The sequence below is a fragment of the Coffea eugenioides genome, chromosome 2 (genome assembly GCF_003713205.1).
Source record: "Coffea eugenioides isolate CCC68of chromosome 2, Ceug_1.0, whole genome shotgun sequence".
NCBI classification, from domain to species: Eukaryota; Viridiplantae; Streptophyta; class Magnoliopsida; order Gentianales; family Rubiaceae; genus Coffea; species Coffea eugenioides.
In genome coordinates, this window is record NC_040036.1 from 7,537,433 (window position 1) to 7,556,637 (window position 19,205).

Below are 19,205 nucleotides of genomic sequence, written 5' to 3' on the forward strand. Positions count from 1 at the left end.
CCCTCTTTTATCATGAGTGCTTTAGAGTCCTTTGCCTTAAATGCTACAGATTTGACCATAACTGGCCCCCAATTGAGAATTTATTCACCATCAAAAACTTGAAAGCAACATTGAAGAGAAATTTGCCATGGAATATAGATCTTTTCACAAGTAGAAATCAAAATCATAATAGGATGATTACATATCCAAAGGGGTGGTGTGATCGTGTGTGGCAAAATTTTGTGTACAAAGATTCTAGATTCTTGAATTATAATTCATGAGAGTTTCCATATAAAATGCATATACGTTGATTATTGAGGTTCACCCGAGAGAGTCGCAGTAGGACTATAGGCCGTACGGTTAGGCCCAAAATTGTGTCATGGTAGGAGGAGGGCTCTACTATTTAATTTAACGTGACACGGGGCGTCAGTTTAAGGTGCTGCAATACTCTGGCCATAGGCATTGCTCGTAAATAGTTTGCGTAAATTCCTGAAAGAGTGGCTCTGATAAGTTCGAGTTGGAAGAAGAGAGCTGGGAAATAGCATCCTCCCATCCATTTCCCGGAGGGAACTGTACCATCATTTGGCTGTCATCACAAGCTTTAACTTCTGTGTATGTAATTGGGTCCAGTTCCATCTGTTGTTGATTTATGAAATTCTCTAGATTCATGTACTGATCACACCCAAAGGCTATCTCAGGATTTGAGTAGTCTGCGACATTATAGCTTTCACAGCTAGACGTGACATCCACTGCTAGACTAGCCATTTGAGTCTCAATCATTTCTATCTCCTCTTTCAGGCAGGCCACCTGAATGAATGTAAAATCTTATTAATTTAGGTATCCATCCATAAAGAAGTTTAATCTATTGGCCTCTATTAATCAGTACGAGCTAAAAAATGAATGTGCATAAAAAGTACAACAACCTGCTGTTCGAGCGCAAAGATGTGAGCAACACAACCATATATGGGATCCTGCATTCTGGCCAGGGCTTCATAGGATATGGTTATAGCAGCTTCAGCGCGGTTTTGAACTGGAAGATTTAGCAATAACTTGGAGACGTTGCTAGCTCCAAACACCCTATGCACTGCTTCAAAATGACTAGCTGCTTGTTCGTAACCGAAATAAGGAGCAAACACACATTCTATTGTGCACCTTCTTCTCAAGAACTTGCATGCTCCACAAGAAGAGCCCATTCCCGTCATTGTCGCAAGCTTTTCTATCTGTTTTTTCTTTTTCTTTTTTCAGCTTTCAAATTGTTTTGATTAACTCGATGCAGGGGTGAGCTGAAAGCTTTATAATCACAGCCCAATAGGGTTATACACGTTTGTTTGGTTATGGCTGAGAGACATTCCAGACTTTACCTGAAAAGTAATTTCTTTTAGGTCTCCTTTGTGGCCAGCATTTTCATTCGCAAATTGGGTAAACTTTCCTGATCTGTGTCTTTAATTAAAGTGGGTTATCCAGTTAATCTCGAAGAATTTGACTGTGTGATGCCATATTTATATGTTTAACCTCTGTAAGTGTGAAATGATTGCCAATTAGTTGTCCTAATTAATACTAATGTATCTCAGACAAAGTACAAGAACCCCTTTATTCTACAATAATGACTTGGTTCGACAATGCTTGCTCGAAAGTAGAAAAAGGGTGGACAAGATTTTGGAGTATTATGTCGTAGAAGACTAATCATGAACTAGGTGAAGAACTTTTCTCCAATCTTTTCGTCCATCCTAGCCTGACATATCATATTTTCCCTCATTCTTTTTCTTGAGAATCCTTCTCAAATTTAGCTCGCTCAAGCGAATCTGATATTCTGACAGTATTAATTTGTTATCTTTTTTCTGGGCTCAAGCCTTTCAGCTTATATATATTTCATATGGCCTGCATGATTCATTGAGGAATCGTTTTAGACGCATGTAGATATTTCGTTTTTCTGCATCATCATGCATATATATATATATAGTATTTTAATTGCTAGTAAATGGTTCCCTTGGTTGGCTGTTTGCCACTCAAGCGATGTGTGTCATGGGTCGGTGGTCATTGGAATGACGGCCACCTACTCATCTACCAGCGCACCCAAAAGCCGCAAACAGCTTCATCCATTCCTCTCTTCTGTGGTGGAAGTGGAACACAGAGAGAAACAGCCAAACAGAAGATAGTTGAAAGGAAAGATTAAAGTCATTTTCCTTGAGTTATCAACACATTAAAAAATAAAATAAAATGTTTTTTTGGAGTCTTCTCAAAGGCAAAGTTTTCTTGGGTCTTTAAATGGAAAGTTGGCATAAATGCACGAGTACTAAGATGGATGGAAGGAACAAAAGTATAACATGGGATGGTGGAGAGGAGCCATTTCCACTTTCGAGTTTAACGATGTAAGTGTCTCTCCCTATCATGAGTTCATCATATGCACAATTCCGTATGCTATGGTAGGCTTGCTAGCCGCCCTTGTCCGTCTTCTAGACTCCTGCCTCTCATTCTGTCTTTGAGTCCATTCTTGAACAAGTTGTCACATTTGAAAAGCAGACCTGGCGACATTAGCACTCTGAGATCATAAAAATACAAGTTCTTTTATAGCAAGTTCTTTTTCCCCTAATAAGTACTGGATGAGGGAACGAATTAAAGCTGGACTGATAGTTCCTTGACTCTAGCAGTGTATTGCAGAACAAGAGAGCGTGTTCTCACAGAATACTGATAATCGTTTCTATTCTACCCATCATAACATAGCTTTAGCTTTATCTGTTTCTGGCTTTCTGACTGATTTTAAAACATTAAGTTTAATGAAGTGGGAGGGAACCACAAGAGGAAAGAGACATTTGTGTCATTGTGTTATTATATGCACATAAAAACAAAGTTTTTTCTTTTTGGTTTCCTTTTTGGGTCGAGAATTTTTATTGGCACTCTCTATACTATTGATTTTACGGCGCATACACAGGTACTTCTACCCGTGAACCTTATCCAATTGCCTGTCAGTGAAGCATTAGGTAAAATGAGAAAAAGGGGAATGAGATTAAATTCATGGGTTGGGTTATTTTTGTCCGTGGCACTAACGAGAAAAATATTGGAGGAAAAGCTTTTTTTTTTTTTTTTGTTTGGGGGGAGGGGGGGGGTGGGTTTGGAGCAAACATTGATAGTCTCTCAGAGGAAATGCAATTTGAAGGAGGAAGAAGCACAAGAAAAAGCCAGTTTTAGGTCAGATTCTTTTGTCACGTCGAATTTCATGAATAAATCAAACCAGCTGATCACTTGATGGTATACTTCTTGTTTTGATTACTTTCCAACATTAACTGAGTACAGTTTTCCATGGAGGGTAGAGGCATTAACCGCCCTGTTACAGTATTAACTTTTGGTCTTAGCAATGCACAAAGACACAAACACTGCGATGAAGTAAACATTGGTAAATAAGAGTTTCGATGTAATGAACGTCGGAAAGAATGTACTACCTCCTTCTTCCTTTTGGATTTAAAGGGAAATTTTTTCTGTCAAGAAGTCAATTGACTCTTACTGACTCAACAAACCTAAACCCCAGAGATTGAGTGTCTTAAAAGGAGAAAGTCGCAAAAGAGAGGACATCCCTCTGTGTCGAAAAAAAAAAAAGAGGACTCATGAATCGGAATAACAACTTCACGTTTACCTAATTAATTGGATTCCGAACCTCTCACAAGTTTCATTCTACTCCACGGCGGGATAAATTAATATTTTCAAAATTGTTACATCATTTTCCAACTTAATTGCATCACATTTAAACTTTTGTCACACCATTTTCAACTCGATTACTCCAAAGGACAAACTTGTGGGAAATGAAACCTGTGAGACCCCATCTACTAATTAATATCCTTACCGGCTTCAAAAACCTAGGAAAAGAAACTGTTAATTTGGTGTAGAATAGGGCCTTGGTAATACTGCCCATTGGGCCAGATCAAAATTTGATGTTTAGGGCCAATGCATCTCACAAATTGGGCTATGTTTAAGTTTATTGGACCGAACCCAAACACAAAATGGGTTGTAATAGGGTTTCCAACTTTCAAGCCTGAACCAATTGAGTTGACTTTGCCGCTGGAAAGTCTTTCCATTAATAAATTAAATAAAAAAAAGGTTGCTATTGGCAGCGCTGCGAGTTGAATGATAGTCTTTTTTTTGGGAAACAAAAAAAGAAACTCTCCCTGTCCCGAGAAGTAAATTAACCATTATTGACTATTTTGATTTACATTATTCGTTCCTATCCAAACAATAATGTCCTCTTCTTTGAAATAAATTTATCAGAAACCCTCTGCGTTTTCTTAGAATTTGTTTCAGCCATCAAATATTATGCTGTCCCGTTCAAGTTTAAGAAAGAAAAAGATGTGATTTAGGCTCCAAGAAGGGCACCCGTGTGGAGCACATAGCTTACAAATCCGGACAATATCATTTGCTTCTACGATTTCTAACCAGGAAATTACATTATCAAGACAGAGCAAGAATTAAAAAATATATATAGGGAAATTGAAAAGTACCATTTAGCCCTGACCAAGTTTTAGCATTTTGTGTTTTGTTCTGAGTTTTACTGATACCACCCTCTGTATATGGCACTAAATTAAAGGGGAAAAATATGTGTGTATATATATATATATATTTTTTTTTGATAACAAAGGGGAAAATTATATATAATGAATCAATAGCCAATAATTCTTCTTTTGTTCCTTCCGAGTAGTATTCTTCGGTGCACGAGCGACATATATATATATATATATGTATATATATCTGTGTCTATGACTGAAGAGATAGCTAGCTTTGTGGCAATCAAATTACCAAATTTTAAGTGGAGAGGAGCAAATCTAAAGTGCTAACCTCAAGATTCTAAGGAGGATTTCAACAGGAAGCGTAGGCTTGCCACGTGGCGAGAAGGCAATCTTGAGTGTGTGGCGGTTAAGAATTCGAAAGCCAATCCTTTGGACTTCAATTTCTGTACACTCAATTACGCCTATAAGTTCCCCTCTCTCCTTTATCCTCGCTGGTTATATCGTTAATAAGCACCGGCTCCTCCACTCCCACCCTTCACTTTGCACTTTCAAAACTTTCCATCTCTCACTCTCCTTCTCAGCCAGTGGGATCACAAATAACAATGGCAGCCGCCGTCTCCTCAATCGGAGCTGTCAACTTTGCCCCGGTACCTCATCTTTTCCTTTTCTCTCTAATACCTTTTGGGATTTCAAAATCATCAAGTTAAGTACATGTATGGTTCGCTGTGTTTATACCGGTTGATTGCTTGAAATTTGATTATTCTAACATAATTAAACTTAATTAGTCTTCTAAGTACTTGCCTGAGTAATACTCATGTCTAACTTGAATACCTTTTGTCCTGGAAGACACTTTGGGGGATTAAAGTATCCACTCCAGTTCGTATAACTATCTACTCTTGAAGATGGTACTGATTTTAAGAAAGGCAACGATCAGATTCCATGCAAGTACTTCTATTTAAACAAGTGTACTCGTCTCAGGACTAGTTGTGTGCTAAGACAGGATTGGAACCATTAATGATACAAGTTAAAAACTTAAATGGGATCAGGATGAAGTGTTCTGGTTTTAGTTGAAGCAAGAGTAGCCATCGATTACAGTTCTAGCTCAATTGGAATGAAGTCGCATGTGACGCTGCTTTTTGTTTCTTGATCTGCTTAACCTTCTACTGATGCGTGGTTTTGGTAGTATTTTACTAGTGATTGACAAGGTTTGGATTTGGTTGATATGGGTACAGCTCAACTTGAATGGCTCTGGAGCTGGAGCTGCGGTTCCTAGCTCAGCCTTCTTCGGCAGCAGCCTGAAGAAGGTGAACTCATCCTACACAGCCCCAAAGGTTTCACCGGGAAACTTTAAAATCGTGGCTACTGAGATTGACGAGGATAAGCAGACCGAGACGGACAGATGGAAGGGCCTAAGCACTGATACCTCTGATGATCAACAAGACATCACCAGAGGAAAGGGCATGGTTGATTCTCTCTTCCAAGCCCCCTCGGGATCGGGAACCCACTATGCTGTCCTCAGCTCTTACGAATACCTCAGTCAGGGACTTCGCACGTAAGAGTACTATTAAAACTAATCCTCACTTATTATGAGATTGGAATTCAAAGTATTAACTTACTAATCATGCTGAGCTGCTGCCTGCGGCAGATACAATTTGGACAACACCATCGACGGTTTGTACATCGCTCCTGCCTTCATGGACAAGCTCGTTGTTCACATAACCAAGAACTACATGTCCTTGCCTGGCATCAAGGTAAACGTACTTGATATCATCTAGTATTAATGTGAAGCATTATGTATGTAACCCGTACTCATCATAGTAATGGCTAATCGCAGACTCCGATAAGTGGAACTGTACTACCTTACGCAGCCACGTGTAATAAAAATAAAATATTTTCTAAATAAACAATTTTAACCTCCACACTAGTACGCAAAGGACATTCGTAATTAACTGGTGAGTATCGATTTTATTAAAATACCTCCTTCAGTACTGAACCATCTTTTAACAAGATCCATCGCCTAAGTAGTCTCTGTAATTGCCATGCCATGGAAAGTTGATAGTTTCCCCCTTATCGTGTAATAGGTCCCCCTCATCCTGGGTGTCTGGGGAGGCAAAGGTCAAGGAAAATCTTTCCAGTGTGAGCTCGTCTTTGCCAAGATGGGAATCAAGTGAGTTTTATATAGTTGTTCTTGTTTTCATAGTTCAAGTTCTCCACAAGAAAAATGTGAAGGTCGGTTCATAAGTTGAGTACAAAAACACGAGTCTTGACTTACTGGGGTTAATTATTGATTGGGTTTTTCAGCCCTATCATGATGAGTGCCGGAGAACTGGAAAGCGGAAATGCAGGAGAGCCAGCCAAGCTTATCAGGCAAAGATACAGAGAAGCAGCTGACATTATCAGGAAGGGAAAAATGTGCTGTCTCTTCATCAACGATCTTGATGCCGGTGCTGGTCGTCTCGGTGGAACTACACAATACACTGTTAACAACCAGATGGTTAACGCCACCCTCATGAACATTGCTGATAACCCCACCTGTGTCCAACTCCCCGGTATGTACAACAAAGAAGAGAACCCCCGTGTGCCCGTCATTGTCACCGGTAATGATTTCTCCACCTTGTATGCTCCCCTTATCCGTGATGGTCGTATGGAGAAATTCTACTGGGCACCAACCCGCGACGATCGTATTGGTGTCTGCACCGGTATTTTCCGAGCTGACAATGTTCCTCAGGAAGAAATTGTCAAACTTGTCGACACTTTCCCTGGTCAATCCATTGGTGAGTTGGGAACTGGATATACATTAATTAAACTAGGTAGGGCTGGCATCTTAATCTCATTTTCGGTTTGAAAACCGATATTGGACGACTGTTGTGCAGATTTCTTTGGTGCATTGAGGGCAAGAGTGTACGATGATGAAGTGAGGAAGTGGGTTTCCGGTGTTGGAGTGGACAAAGTTGGGAAAAAGCTCGTGAACTCAAGGGAAGGCCCTCCACAGTTCGAGAAGCCTGCCATGACCTTGGAGAAACTCCTCGAGTACGGCAACATGCTCGTCCAAGAGCAGGAGAACGTGAAGAGGGTCCAATTGGCTGACAAGTACTTGAACGAGGCCGCTCTTGGTGATGCCAACGAGGATGCTGTTGAGAGTGGAAGTTTCTACGGTTAGCTTTCTTGATCCTAGCTACAGGCCTTGATAGGAGGTTTGCTTCTTTTTCTTTATGCAAAAGGTGATGATCATGTGCAATTGGAAAACGTAGTAGGAGAAATTGCTCTCCTAAAAATTGGTTTCCTGTTTTTTGTTTTCCCCTTCTTCTACTCAGGCAAAGCAGCTCAGCAAGTGGGTGTTCCAGTTCCTGAAGGATGCACTGACCCTAATGCTAACAACTTTGATCCCACTGCAAGGAGTGATGATGGAAGCTGCTTATATACTGTCTAGGCCTTTCGGGGGAAGCAACCAATTAATCGACGCAGGAGTAATTTATAAGCGCGCAAAGGAGTCAAAAAATAAATCGTTGTCGCCTCTGTTTCTTTATGGATTACCGTCCTGTAATTTTGTGTCAAAGTATATTATACACTCGTCTCATCCTCGAATTCTGATTTTTGTGTATTTCTCTCTCTCTTATTCAAGACTCTTCTGTTTTTGGGAAGCTTAATGAGGAGGTTTCGTTCATGTTAAATCTGCAAGAACTGCATCAGATACCTTCTTGGGGATGTTTACAAAAACCAGACCCTTCTCCCCGGTTCCCAGTCAAGACTTAATCTAATGTTTGTGTCTGATTTATTAAGCAAGAAAGTTCGTCTCCACTCATGTATTGCGTTCTTCAGCATTTTGTTTTCGCTGCTTGTGAATAATAAAGAGGGACAGAGTTAATTTAAGATTAAAATTGATCCGTCAAAGAATATCTCGCGGAGAAAGTTTTTTTTGAAGGATGCGGAGGAGGAGTTCAAAACCGGTGCTCCGAATGTAAGTTCGAAAATTTCAATTGACTTTATAATAAGATGCTCTTCAATTACTATTTTGATATTTTGATGAGTTGGCTACTCTTACCTTCTGTCAGATGAATACTTCATCGTTTTGTCATGTGGCCAAATTTAATTTTCTATTTGAACCATTATTAAGTACTTTAGTTTTGGTAGCAATCAATTCTATGTTTGATTTTTCACCCAATTATACTCTTCTCTTTTTTTCACTTCTGTAACTATAGAAACTTTTAATCAATCATTTAATTTTTTTTATTTTATATGCGTTTGTATTAATTATGCCTTTCTAAACTTTTTTGTCAGTCACTTCATAGTATCTCAATTTTTTTTATTCTTTACCAATCACCTTTCTATTCTTATTATTTGGTCTGATTAGATATTATAATTACTAAAATTTGAATAATTTGAACTCTTTCTAAAATTCGATATCAGTTCCCTATCTTTTCGCTACGTGCCAAATTTAATGTTTTATTTGAGTAGCTTTTTGAGTATTTTATTTTTGGTAACAATCAATTCTATTTTTATTTTTCCATGCACTTATCCTTTTTTTCTTTTTTAGTTCCTTAACTATAGCAACTTTCAAAACTTTATAGTATTTTGCCTTTTGACAACAATCAAATCTATCTTTATTTTTTCACATTCTTATTCTCTTTTCCTTTTTTTTCTTTTTTTACTTTCTTAACTATTGCAATTCTCAATCAATCTTTTAATTTCAAGCATCTCATAATTTTCTTTTTTTTTAAATATTTTTTATCACATATTTTCCCTTGTTATTTGGTTTGGTTATATAGTACTACTAGTTTCTTTATTTTGCATTTAGCAACACAATTAAATATCGCAACATCAATTTTGAAAGTCCAAATGTTTATTTAAGTAGATAAAGTATTTTTTGATTAACTATTCAAATATAGTTTGAGAATGAAAAAAGGATATAGTATATGTGAAACTTAAAATGAGCCAAATTTTGAAAAGAATATGTAATGTACTAAACAAAAATAGAGTTAGGTAAGCATAGTGAACAAAATATTGTAACAATCAACATAAAGTTAAGGTTATTAATCAAATTAATAGTGAGCAAAACAAACAAAACAAACAAATTCATTCTAAATTTTTTTTGGGATAATTTCATAAACTAAATCGCGGTCACTTTCACAAAAGTCATATTTTTCCATAAAAGACCAGCTCTTTATGGCTTTCTCCCATTATAAGAACAGAGTACCCATTTTTCCATAAATAAATTTATTTATAGGATAAAATAAAAATAAACCCGTTTTCCAATAAAACATTAGTTCTTTATGGCTTTCCTCCATTATAAGAATAGAGTACCCATTTTCCTATAAACAAATATATTTATCGGATAAAATAAAAATAAACTCGTTCTCCAATAAAATACCAGCTCTTTATAGCTTTAGAATGAAGGGTTACAATGTCGCTGTCTCTATCACCATCAACTTTTGACTCCCTACTTCTTCCATCCCACCCAACACTAGAACGAAAAAGATTTCACAAAAGATCAAACCTTGCATGAAATGATCAACTATAAAGCTTTATTAATATGCCAACCGCAACTATGTTCAAATGCTATACTGAGCAGGTTCTTAATATACAAATAACAATTCGTACTAAAATCTCACAATTAATTCGCAGCAAGTCATCCTTCCTGCACTGAACAAGACCCCTGAAACGAAAATCACAAACCCCTTGGATTTGGGTTGTGGGCTTTCTTTAATTTTTCTTAGAGATCTTTCTGGTGGAGATCTTGTTGAACAATTTGCCCACTGAAGATATTTGCCCACTATTAATCCATTTAGATCTACTTTAGATCTTTTTTTTTTCAAGACATTTTGGATTACATATGAAGACTATATGATGAAGAAGAAGAGATAGGAAATCGGACGAAAAAGAAGAACAGAAAGTGCGGCGTGTGATGGAGAGAAAGAGAGGGTAGGTCCGTCATAAATGTTATCTGAGGGAATAAGTTGAGGGTTTTGTCCAAAACCTCCCAATTTGCTCGGGAATGGGATAACTCTGATTTTTTAGAAATGATTCCAAAATTTACATTTCAATAGACTTAACCCAAGCATCAAATAAGGGATTCATTCCTTTCTATGATTCCCAAACCCTTTAACCAAGCAACCCCTTAGTTTTCTTGGGGATGAACCTCTCCTACTTTTAACTAATGGAGAGAAATTAACCAAATTTGTCATAAATGTACTTCAATGTCTCCAAAATGCCCTTATAATGACATAAGTAGATATTTTTCCAAAAAAAAAAAAAAGATGGAGCTGGTTTGTCTTTCGTTCAAAATTTACAATTGTAAAAAATTGATGACACTTAATTCTATGTGTAGCCATAAAATTTGCCACCTATCGATGGAAGACCCCTAACTTTTACATAAAATTAAAGGGAAGATAAGTGTAATCTACCCATTTTATTAATATCAGCGTTTGGTTAACACGTTTCTATTATTCCTTCATCTTTCAGGCCAGTGGGGTCATTTCCAAAGTGCAGTGTCCAGTTTTTTGCAGCTTTTTGCAGCTTTAGCTAGGGAGAGCAAAAACTTAGGTAGATCACTCATAGCAATTTTCCTATATTTGGCAAAAGGAGACCGAACTTAGAAAGGCCTCAAATTGAGAGTAAGATTTAAGATTAGGGAGAATATTGATGTGGATGCAAGAAAACAATGAGCATTCTTTGATTAGGCACCTTGAAATCGTGGATAAAACTAGAGAAAGTATGCAACGCAGAAAAGTAGCAAGAATCAAAAGCACAGTGGAATTGCAAAATTGGAGGGGGCTGGAGGGGAAAGCAAATTAAACTTCATCTTGCATGCGCGGATGATATTTATTGATTGTTTGGATCAAAAGCACAATGGGAAGGTTTAAAATCAATCAATGTAGAGAAAAATGTGACCGGTCGAGCATGGTGCAGCGCATGCAGCTGGGGAATTAATGCTTCCTGAATACGATGTTTATTGTGAAAACAATTTGGTAAATGGTTAGGCAAACTCAAAGTTGTCGTGCAGGTGTTATCTGTGTATTCAAACTGCCTAGTCCAAAAAATTTCCAGCTTGGTACCTTGCACCGTTGCACGTTGCTTGTTTAAGTTAGCACTTATCCATTGTTCCTTTCTAACTTTGCTCAACGCACGAAACTTAACCTTGGAAATAAGGGTAATATCAGAAACGTCCCTTGAGGTTTCTCTTAATATCACTTGGCACCTCTAACGTTTCAAAAATATCACATACTTTCTTTACTTTTGTTATTTGTGTAACAAAATTTTTAAAAACCTTGAACTACCCTTTCACTTGCTAAATAAAAATATTCCTAAACCACTTTGTTCACTTCAAGAAAACCATCACCTCAAAAACAATCTCTTGTAGTACTATCACATTACAATACTATACCTCATAAAAATATAAATTTGAAAAACAAAAAAGAAATTTGAAAAGAAATACAGTTGCATCAATTTAATTTTATATGTTCAAAATCGATTCCTATGAATTTATATTTTTTTTTCTAATAACTTCTCAACCCTTATTCAAACCATTAAACTGTACCAATCATACTCCACTTTATCACAATCATAAAAAGTGAAAAATAAACAAAATTTAATTTGTTATAATTTACAAATAAAATATTGCATAGTAATCCAAAAAATATGAGTAGGAGAAAATGATGGAAAAAAGGAAAAAAAGAAGAAAATGACTTTCCTTTTTTTTTCAATTTTTGAGCTCCATTTATTTGATATATTATAAATTATGTGTCAAGTGAAGGTTAATATATTTAGTCTTTTTACAATTATGTGGTATTTCTAAAATCTCAAGGTGCTAAGTGACATTAAAAGAAATCTCAAGAGAGGTTTTTGATATTATCCCTAGAAATAATAAAAAAGCTTCTCACTTTTTTTTTTAATAAGGGAACTCACAATCGCTACCTAAGAGTGCGCACAGTATAAATCCAATTTCAGATAATAGTCCGTCAGCCACACGGAGAGATAAAATGTACTAGACAAACCCTGTGTGACGGATAGATGTTCCAAAAGTGGTTTAAACCTTAATTGGTAGAAAATATAACACCAACTCTATCATGTCAGATCAACTCAAGAAACAAAAAGCTTCTCACATTGTTTTGCCTTCACGACAAAACACGTGTCAAGAGTCAAGATTCTTTCCAAATTAGATTTTAACACAATTTGGGCTTTTCCCATCTTTGAATACGATAGTAACTGTTATTTTTTATTCCACAATTTGAGAAAGAATGGTCGAAAAGAAATTCAAACTGGTTATGAACAACATTACAATTTTAAAACGTGTAAATGATAGCACAGCCAACTTCTGCCTTTGAAATGACAAGAAAGTCAACCAAAGTAAGGAAGTTTTGTTTATCCAAAGCAAGCATTAATAATGTTTATCTCATCAGCATTCGGCTACCGCAAAGCTGAAGACGTCAAATGCGCGCACTTCAATGGACTCAGACTTTTGTTTTTGGTCGAGCACAGAAGTGAAATTGCAGATAAAACTGAAGCTATTGCTCAAGCCGAATAATAATATATATAATTACACAAAAAATGGTTTTTATCGACATGTTTTCATTTACTCATCAAAAGGGAGGAAAAAGGTTAGGGGATAGGGAAAAAGTTACATTGTATAATAACGATAGCATTCCTATAACCTAATCCGATGGAAAGAAAAATTCTATCAGATTAATGATAACATTTCTATAATCTAACCTAATATAAATAAAAATTTTATTGAAAAATATCACTGAAAACAAAGGTGACAATTTAACGAGAGACAAGAGTTGAATATTAACCTCCAACACCACCAAACTTAAAAGTGCTTCGCAGCAACCACCAACAGAAAGGGCCGGTGGTTGTGGACTTTTTGTAGTTAGCCTAAGAAAGTTGTGTTGAAATTGGGTAGTCAATTCAACTTCTTGACTGACGAGGTCATCATTTATACTAGCACTATGAATTAGTGTATTCGAATTCTTACTTTCGTTCTTAGCACTATCATTTACTACATTCGAGTTCTTACTTTTATTCCTAAACTTGAAATGAAACACTTTGACAAAAAAAAAAAAAATATTGTAACAATTTAATGTATGTGAAATAAAAAAATTAAAAAAAAGTGCACGAAATACGTAAAATCTTTTTTTTTAGAAAAAATGGCTTTCCAAACAAAGTCTTAATTTCTTAAACTATAAGATTTGTCACACTTTACTTCCTAAAATATAGAACTTATCCACTATGGTCCCTAAAGTATGAAATTTATTCTAGTTTAATTCGTAAAATATATTCACTTAGGCATAAAATCTGTCTCAATTTCTTAATGACATTACCTAAGTGGAATAAATTTTATAATTTAGGAACTAAAGTGTTCTATTTTTAAATTTATGAACTAATGTGGGAATTTAGGTATTACTAAAGGGGGCAAATAAAAATAACCTCCTGTCAATTCTATATACTAATTAAGTAGGTACTAATAGAGACAGTAGCGGATCATTATTCATTGGATGGATGACTTAAAGTTAAGCGGGAAACTTTAACCAACTTCGGAGTTAGGAGGAGCTCGCTTGATAGCCAGATGAGATTTGGAGAAAAAAATATTTATAACCTTGTTGTAGGCAGAAAATCTAAGTAACTTTTTACAAATTCTGAAAAGATCCATGGCATAATCATTCGGGAAAAAGAAAAGGTCTTCAACCCACCATGTAACATAATTGCAATAACTGTAAATGATTTTCCAAATCTACTCATTCAAAATATGTTGTTATCATTTTAGGATTCCACATAAATTTGAATCTTGAAAAAGAATATCATGAAAGCCCATCATCTAGTTAAATGGCACCATGCTTGATGGGGATGTCAATGCAAAAAATTCCGTGCGCATTCATTCTTTGACTAGGCAGTAGGCACCTTCAAAATCAAAACTGGAGAAAGTACGCAATGCAAAAAAGTCGCCAAGAATCAAAAGCACAGCGGAATTACAGATATAATAAAGAAAAACAAACAAAACTTTATTTTGTTTGGATTGTATTTTTTTTGTAGAAAAATCATTAGAACGATTTGATATATGTGAGGTAAAAAAGTGATTGAAAAATGCGTTCACGAAACTTTCCAAACAAAGCTATTTTATGCAATTCAAAATTGAGTAGTTGAAAAGAACAAAGGACAAACAACTTGCTAAAGTATAGTTATAATATTACATAATAACAAAGCTTATTTCCGACTAGAAAGTCAAGGAAAAGCTGAGAGTTTGTTTATCTAACCCCAATAGCGAATGGTAATCATTCTTTTGAAAGCAAAACGAAGAAATTTTATGTGCTTTGCACTTTATTTCAACGCCAGAGTTTGGCTGTCTAAGGAACCCTCCACATGACGACTTGATGACTCAAGAGTCACGCAAAATTACTCCAAGCTTTTCTATTTTGGTTGACCATGAAAAACCCAGAAGAAATAAAAACCCAGAAGAAAAAACAAAAAGCTTTTTTGCTTTTAAGGAAGAAAATAAATGAACCCTTAAATCGAGCAGTACTCAGTGAGAAATCGAAGGAATGTCGGCGTTGAGAGCTCCTCTATTCATTGCGGTCTAATAAATGATGATGCTACTGCCATTGAACTTGAAGTCGTGTTTTCGGACGCGCCAAAGTAGGGGTCGGAGTCCAAAACGCCCTTTGTTAGTTATTGCATTCAACAACGATCCACCAATCTCCTATTATAGAGGACTTTTATAGTTGATCATCGTTATTTGAAGTCTTTAAGGAGTCAGCCATATCACGACTGGAACAAAAATAGTCCTTGCACCAGAACTCTCGAAATTGTAATAGTAACAACTTATTTCAGGGGAGCAGCAGCCAACCCCGAGAAGGTCCACAAATTTTGAAAGGAGGATAAAATGTAGCAGAAACAGTCAAGCATCAATTGATCAAAATCAGCTGCCTCCTCTTTAACGAAATCATGTCCTTGCACTCCATGTGTTGAATTAAAGGAAGCTGTGTCTGTGTCGGTCTGACTTGGGCAGGGCCGTCACTAACTCATTTCAACTCTAAAGTCTAATCTAATCTTCTTAAAAAGGTAGGTAGGTTGGCCTCGTTAAAAATATCATGCATTTCCATTTTGAGATGTCTCAGAATGTTTATTGTATTATTTTATAAAAAAAATAAAATTATTTTTAATCTCTTTTTTTTTATATCATTTTTATCTTTATTTTGTCTCGTTTTGGATTTAAATTTAACACTTAAATTTTAGAAAGCAAGACGTAAAAGTAAAAATACTAAAATCATAATTAAGTTATTACTCTTAAAATGTTAGAATCCTGAAATGCCACAAAAATTTTGAAAGGAAGGGGTAATGAGATGCCTTTTTTTTTTTTCTCCCTGTTAAGTCCACTATTGCATTGCATTCTCTGAATTTTTTAAAAACAAGAAGTATAATGCACTAATTTTTTGAAAGGAGAGGGTAGTAAGATGCCATTTCCTTTTCCGGTCGGCAACAGCAACTATCCTCTTAAGAACAAGAAGAAGATGGACGAGGGCGGAACACTTTCTCAGTTCTCTACCCGTTGGACCAAGGGTCCAATATTTGGGTGGTAAGATGCGTAGCTCAACTCGATTTCAACCCAACCTTAAATGTGGCGTGTGAAAATTACAGCCAACAAACAAAGATGGGACCCTTTATTTTTCCACTTTTCGTACAAACTCCAGTCCACAACACGATGCCACCCCATTCTCCACCTCCTGTTTCTTCTCTGCTTTGCACCAAACGCCCCCCCAAAAAAAAAAGGAACAAGTAATAAATTACAGCCATGTAGCACATAATCCCAATAATCCCCACAAATCACCTACCTAGGAATATTATTGATAACTGAGTCCCAAGTTGATCCAGAAACAAACTCGAATCTGAGCCTAGTACATGTTGTGTGATGGCAAAAAAATTATTTCTTTCTCTCTTGGCCCTGATTTTTCTTCCAAGCTTACTTCTTTCTCAGTCTGTTGAGTTCTTGCATGCTGGTTTTAAGGACGCGGGCACCACTGTAACTCTCAATGGTGCTGCTGAGATTGACGATAGTGGTATAGTCAAGCTCACAAATGACACACAAAAATTACTTGGCCATGCCTTCCAATCAAATGCTATTTTGTTCAAGAACTCTACAACTGGTAAAGTTTTCTCCTTTTCAACCGCTTTTGCGTTTTCAATTGTTCCCCAGTTTAATTCTGTAAATCTTGGTGGCCATGGAATGGCCTTTGCCATCTCGCCGACCAAAGAGCTCAAAGGGGCTCTTTCCCGTCAGTATTTGGGCTTGGTGAATTCAAATGATAATGGCAACTCTTCCAATCATTTCCTTGCTGTTGAGTTCGATACAGTTCAAGATTTTGAATTTAAAGACTTAAATGATAATCATGTTGGCATAGATATCAATAGTGTGATCTCAAGTGCCTCAATACCAGCTGGCTATTTCGCTGATGGCAATTCAACAATATTAGACCTGAATCTCAAGTCTGGGAGTATAATTCAAGCCTGGATTGATTATGATTCCAGCAAAAATCAGCTCAATGTTACTCTTTCACTTTCCTCATCCAAACCCAACAGCTCCATTCTCTCGCTTGATGTGGATTTATCCCCAATTTTTGAGGATTACATGTATGTAGGCTTTTCTGCTTCAACTGGTTTGCTTGCTGCCTCTCACTATGTCTTTGGTTGGAGTTTCAAGATCAATGGGCAAGCTCAGTCCTTAGATCTACCTTCGCTTCCTAAACTTCCTTTACCCCAAAAGAGCCATGTGAAATTGATTTTAGGGACATCTATATCAGCTGTTGCATTCATGGGATTTGCGGTTCTGTTGTCTCTGTACATAGTCAGGAGGATCAAAAATATGGATGTGATTGAGGACTGGGAACATTCGGTAGGCCCACACCGATTCCCCTATAAAGAGCTCAAACAAGCAACCAGAGGTTTCAGAGACAAAGAGCTATTGGGGTTTGGCGGATTTGGCCGGGTTTATAAAGGAACTTTGCCTAACTCCAATACCCAAGTTGCAGTTAAGAGAATAAACCATGAATCGAAGCAGGGTTTGCGTGAATTCGTATCAGAGATTGCCAGCATTGGCCGACTTAGGCACAGAAACTTGGTTCAGTTACTGGGGTGGTGTCGGAGGAGAGGTGATTTGTTACTTGTATATGACTTCATGCCCAATGGGAGCTTGGATAAGTACCTCTTTGATGAACCTGAGATGATTTTAACATGGGAACAGAGGTTCAAGATCATCAAAGGTGTCGCTTCTGGGCTACTCTATCTACATGAAGGATGGGAACAAACTGTGATTCATAGAGACATCAAGGCAGGAAATGTTTTGTTGGACTCTGAGATGAACGGCAGGCTTGGGGACTTTGGACTTGCTAAGTTGTATGAGCATGGTTCAAATCCAAGCACAACAAGAGTTGTGGGAACATTGGGTTATTTAGCCCCTGAGCTTACGAAGACTGGTAAGCCTACCACAAGCTCTGATGTGTTTGCCTTTGGTGCATTCTTATTGGAAGTTGTATGCGGAAGAAGGCCAATAGAGCCAAAAGCATTGCCTGAGGAGTTGGTTTTGGTGGATTGGGTATGGGATAGGTGGAAGAAAGGTGCGATACTCGAGGCAGTCGACCCCAGGTTAGGAGGTCTTTATGATGAGGTAGAGGCAGTGGTGGTGCTTAAACTTGGATTAATGTGTTCCAGTAATTCCTCAGAAAGGAGGCCTAGCATGAGGCAAGTGGTGAGATACATGGAAGGTGAGGTGGTACTGCCGGATTTTGCTGCGGCACCTAATGAGTATAATGCGAAGAAAGGTGGTGGTCATGGTGGCGAGTTTGAGGACTTTGTGCATTCGTATCCAACATCCTCATTTGACAAGGTAAGCGCATGGTCGTCGGCTGACTACGCCGCCGACAAGGATGATCTTGAAGCTGGTTCAATATCACCGCTCTCCGTTACCGGCTGGAAAGGGAAGCGGTGATTCCAGAATGGGAAGACCCATTCTCATCTTAGCTGCTTTGAGATTTCTTCTAGTTTTCATTGCTTAGAGGTTTCTGTTTACTAAGGACCACTAATTAGTAGTAGTATCTAGTTTTAGGTATGAAATTATAAGATGAATGCATGACCTTATGGACATTCCATTTCAGATCACTGTAGATTTGTATCTGTTGCTGACAATTTATGTTGATATGAAAGTTCCAAATGTTTTGCATGCTTTTTTCAGGCCAACGGTACCATTTGTCTAAGCCTTCAGCAGAATGGAGTACGGATGTCTAATGTGGACTGTCATCTTCATACAGTGGATGGTGGTGTCATGAAAACCAAGCGATCAATTACTGAATCAGCTTTTCGTCAAGATATTTGATTCGAGTGACGGACGTATTACATGCTACTTTGATTCTGACTTTGCAGTTCCTGCCATAAAAAGAGGAGAGGAACCAGCACCAAAGGCTGCAAAGAAAATTACATTGTACAAGCAACCTGGGAAATTTATGTCTCACAAAGCTTTAACTAAAAAGAGGATCTTTTTTCTTAAAGATAATAAACTTCATTACTCGAGCAAAACTAATTTGCACGCCATCAGAAATTGATTTTGAAGTTTGATTTTACCCTCGTATAAAGAGAGCAGACGACAAATAGGTTGCTGACACAAACTTCATCAAAAGATCTACTAAGTTGCAATGCTTAGAGTCTGGAGAGAATATTTGCTACAATATCGCGTTTTATTGGCATATATACTGA

The 19,205-nt window shown here is 37.1% G+C and overlaps 3 protein-coding genes across 4 annotated transcripts; 2 read left to right on the top strand and 1 right to left on the bottom strand.

The window, feature by feature from the left end:
* Positions 1-405: 405 nt before the first annotated feature.
* Positions 406-1,181, bottom strand: LOC113755567 (LOB domain-containing protein 33-like). The gene is made up of 2 exons (XM_027299542.1): positions 903-1,181; positions 406-786 (listed from the first exon to the last, which is right to left on the bottom strand). Exons 1-2 carry the CDS (start codon positions 1,179-1,181, stop codon positions 406-408), a joined length of 660 nt encoding a protein of 219 aa, XP_027155343.1.
* Positions 1,182-4,970: 3,789 nt separating this feature from the next.
* On the top strand, positions 4,971-8,270 carry LOC113760819 (ribulose bisphosphate carboxylase/oxygenase activase, chloroplastic). 2 transcript variants are annotated; one of them, XM_027303552.1, is made up of 7 exons: positions 4,971-5,119; positions 5,705-6,024; positions 6,118-6,223; positions 6,554-6,639; positions 6,774-7,246; positions 7,346-7,666; positions 7,787-7,847. In XM_027303552.1, the coding sequence occupies exons 1-6, from the start codon at positions 5,075-5,077 to the stop codon at positions 7,630-7,632; spliced, it is 1,317 nt and encodes a 438-aa protein (XP_027159353.1). In that variant the 5' UTR covers positions 4,971-5,074; the 3' UTR covers positions 7,633-7,666; positions 7,787-7,847. The 2 variants fall into 2 exon arrangements, with proteins under 2 accessions (XP_027159353.1, XP_027159352.1); XM_027303551.1 differs by having other exon boundaries at positions 4,972-5,119; positions 7,346-7,627; positions 7,787-8,270.
* A 7,926-nt stretch (positions 8,271-16,196) lies between these two features.
* On the top strand, positions 16,197-18,850 carry LOC113761369 (L-type lectin-domain containing receptor kinase S.4). Its single transcript, XM_027304327.1, has 2 exons — positions 16,197-18,342; positions 18,688-18,850. Exons 1-2 carry the CDS (start codon positions 16,372-16,374, stop codon positions 18,826-18,828), a joined length of 2,112 nt encoding a protein of 703 aa, XP_027160128.1. The 5' UTR covers positions 16,197-16,371; the 3' UTR covers positions 18,829-18,850.
* Positions 18,851-19,205: the final 355 nt, after the last annotated feature.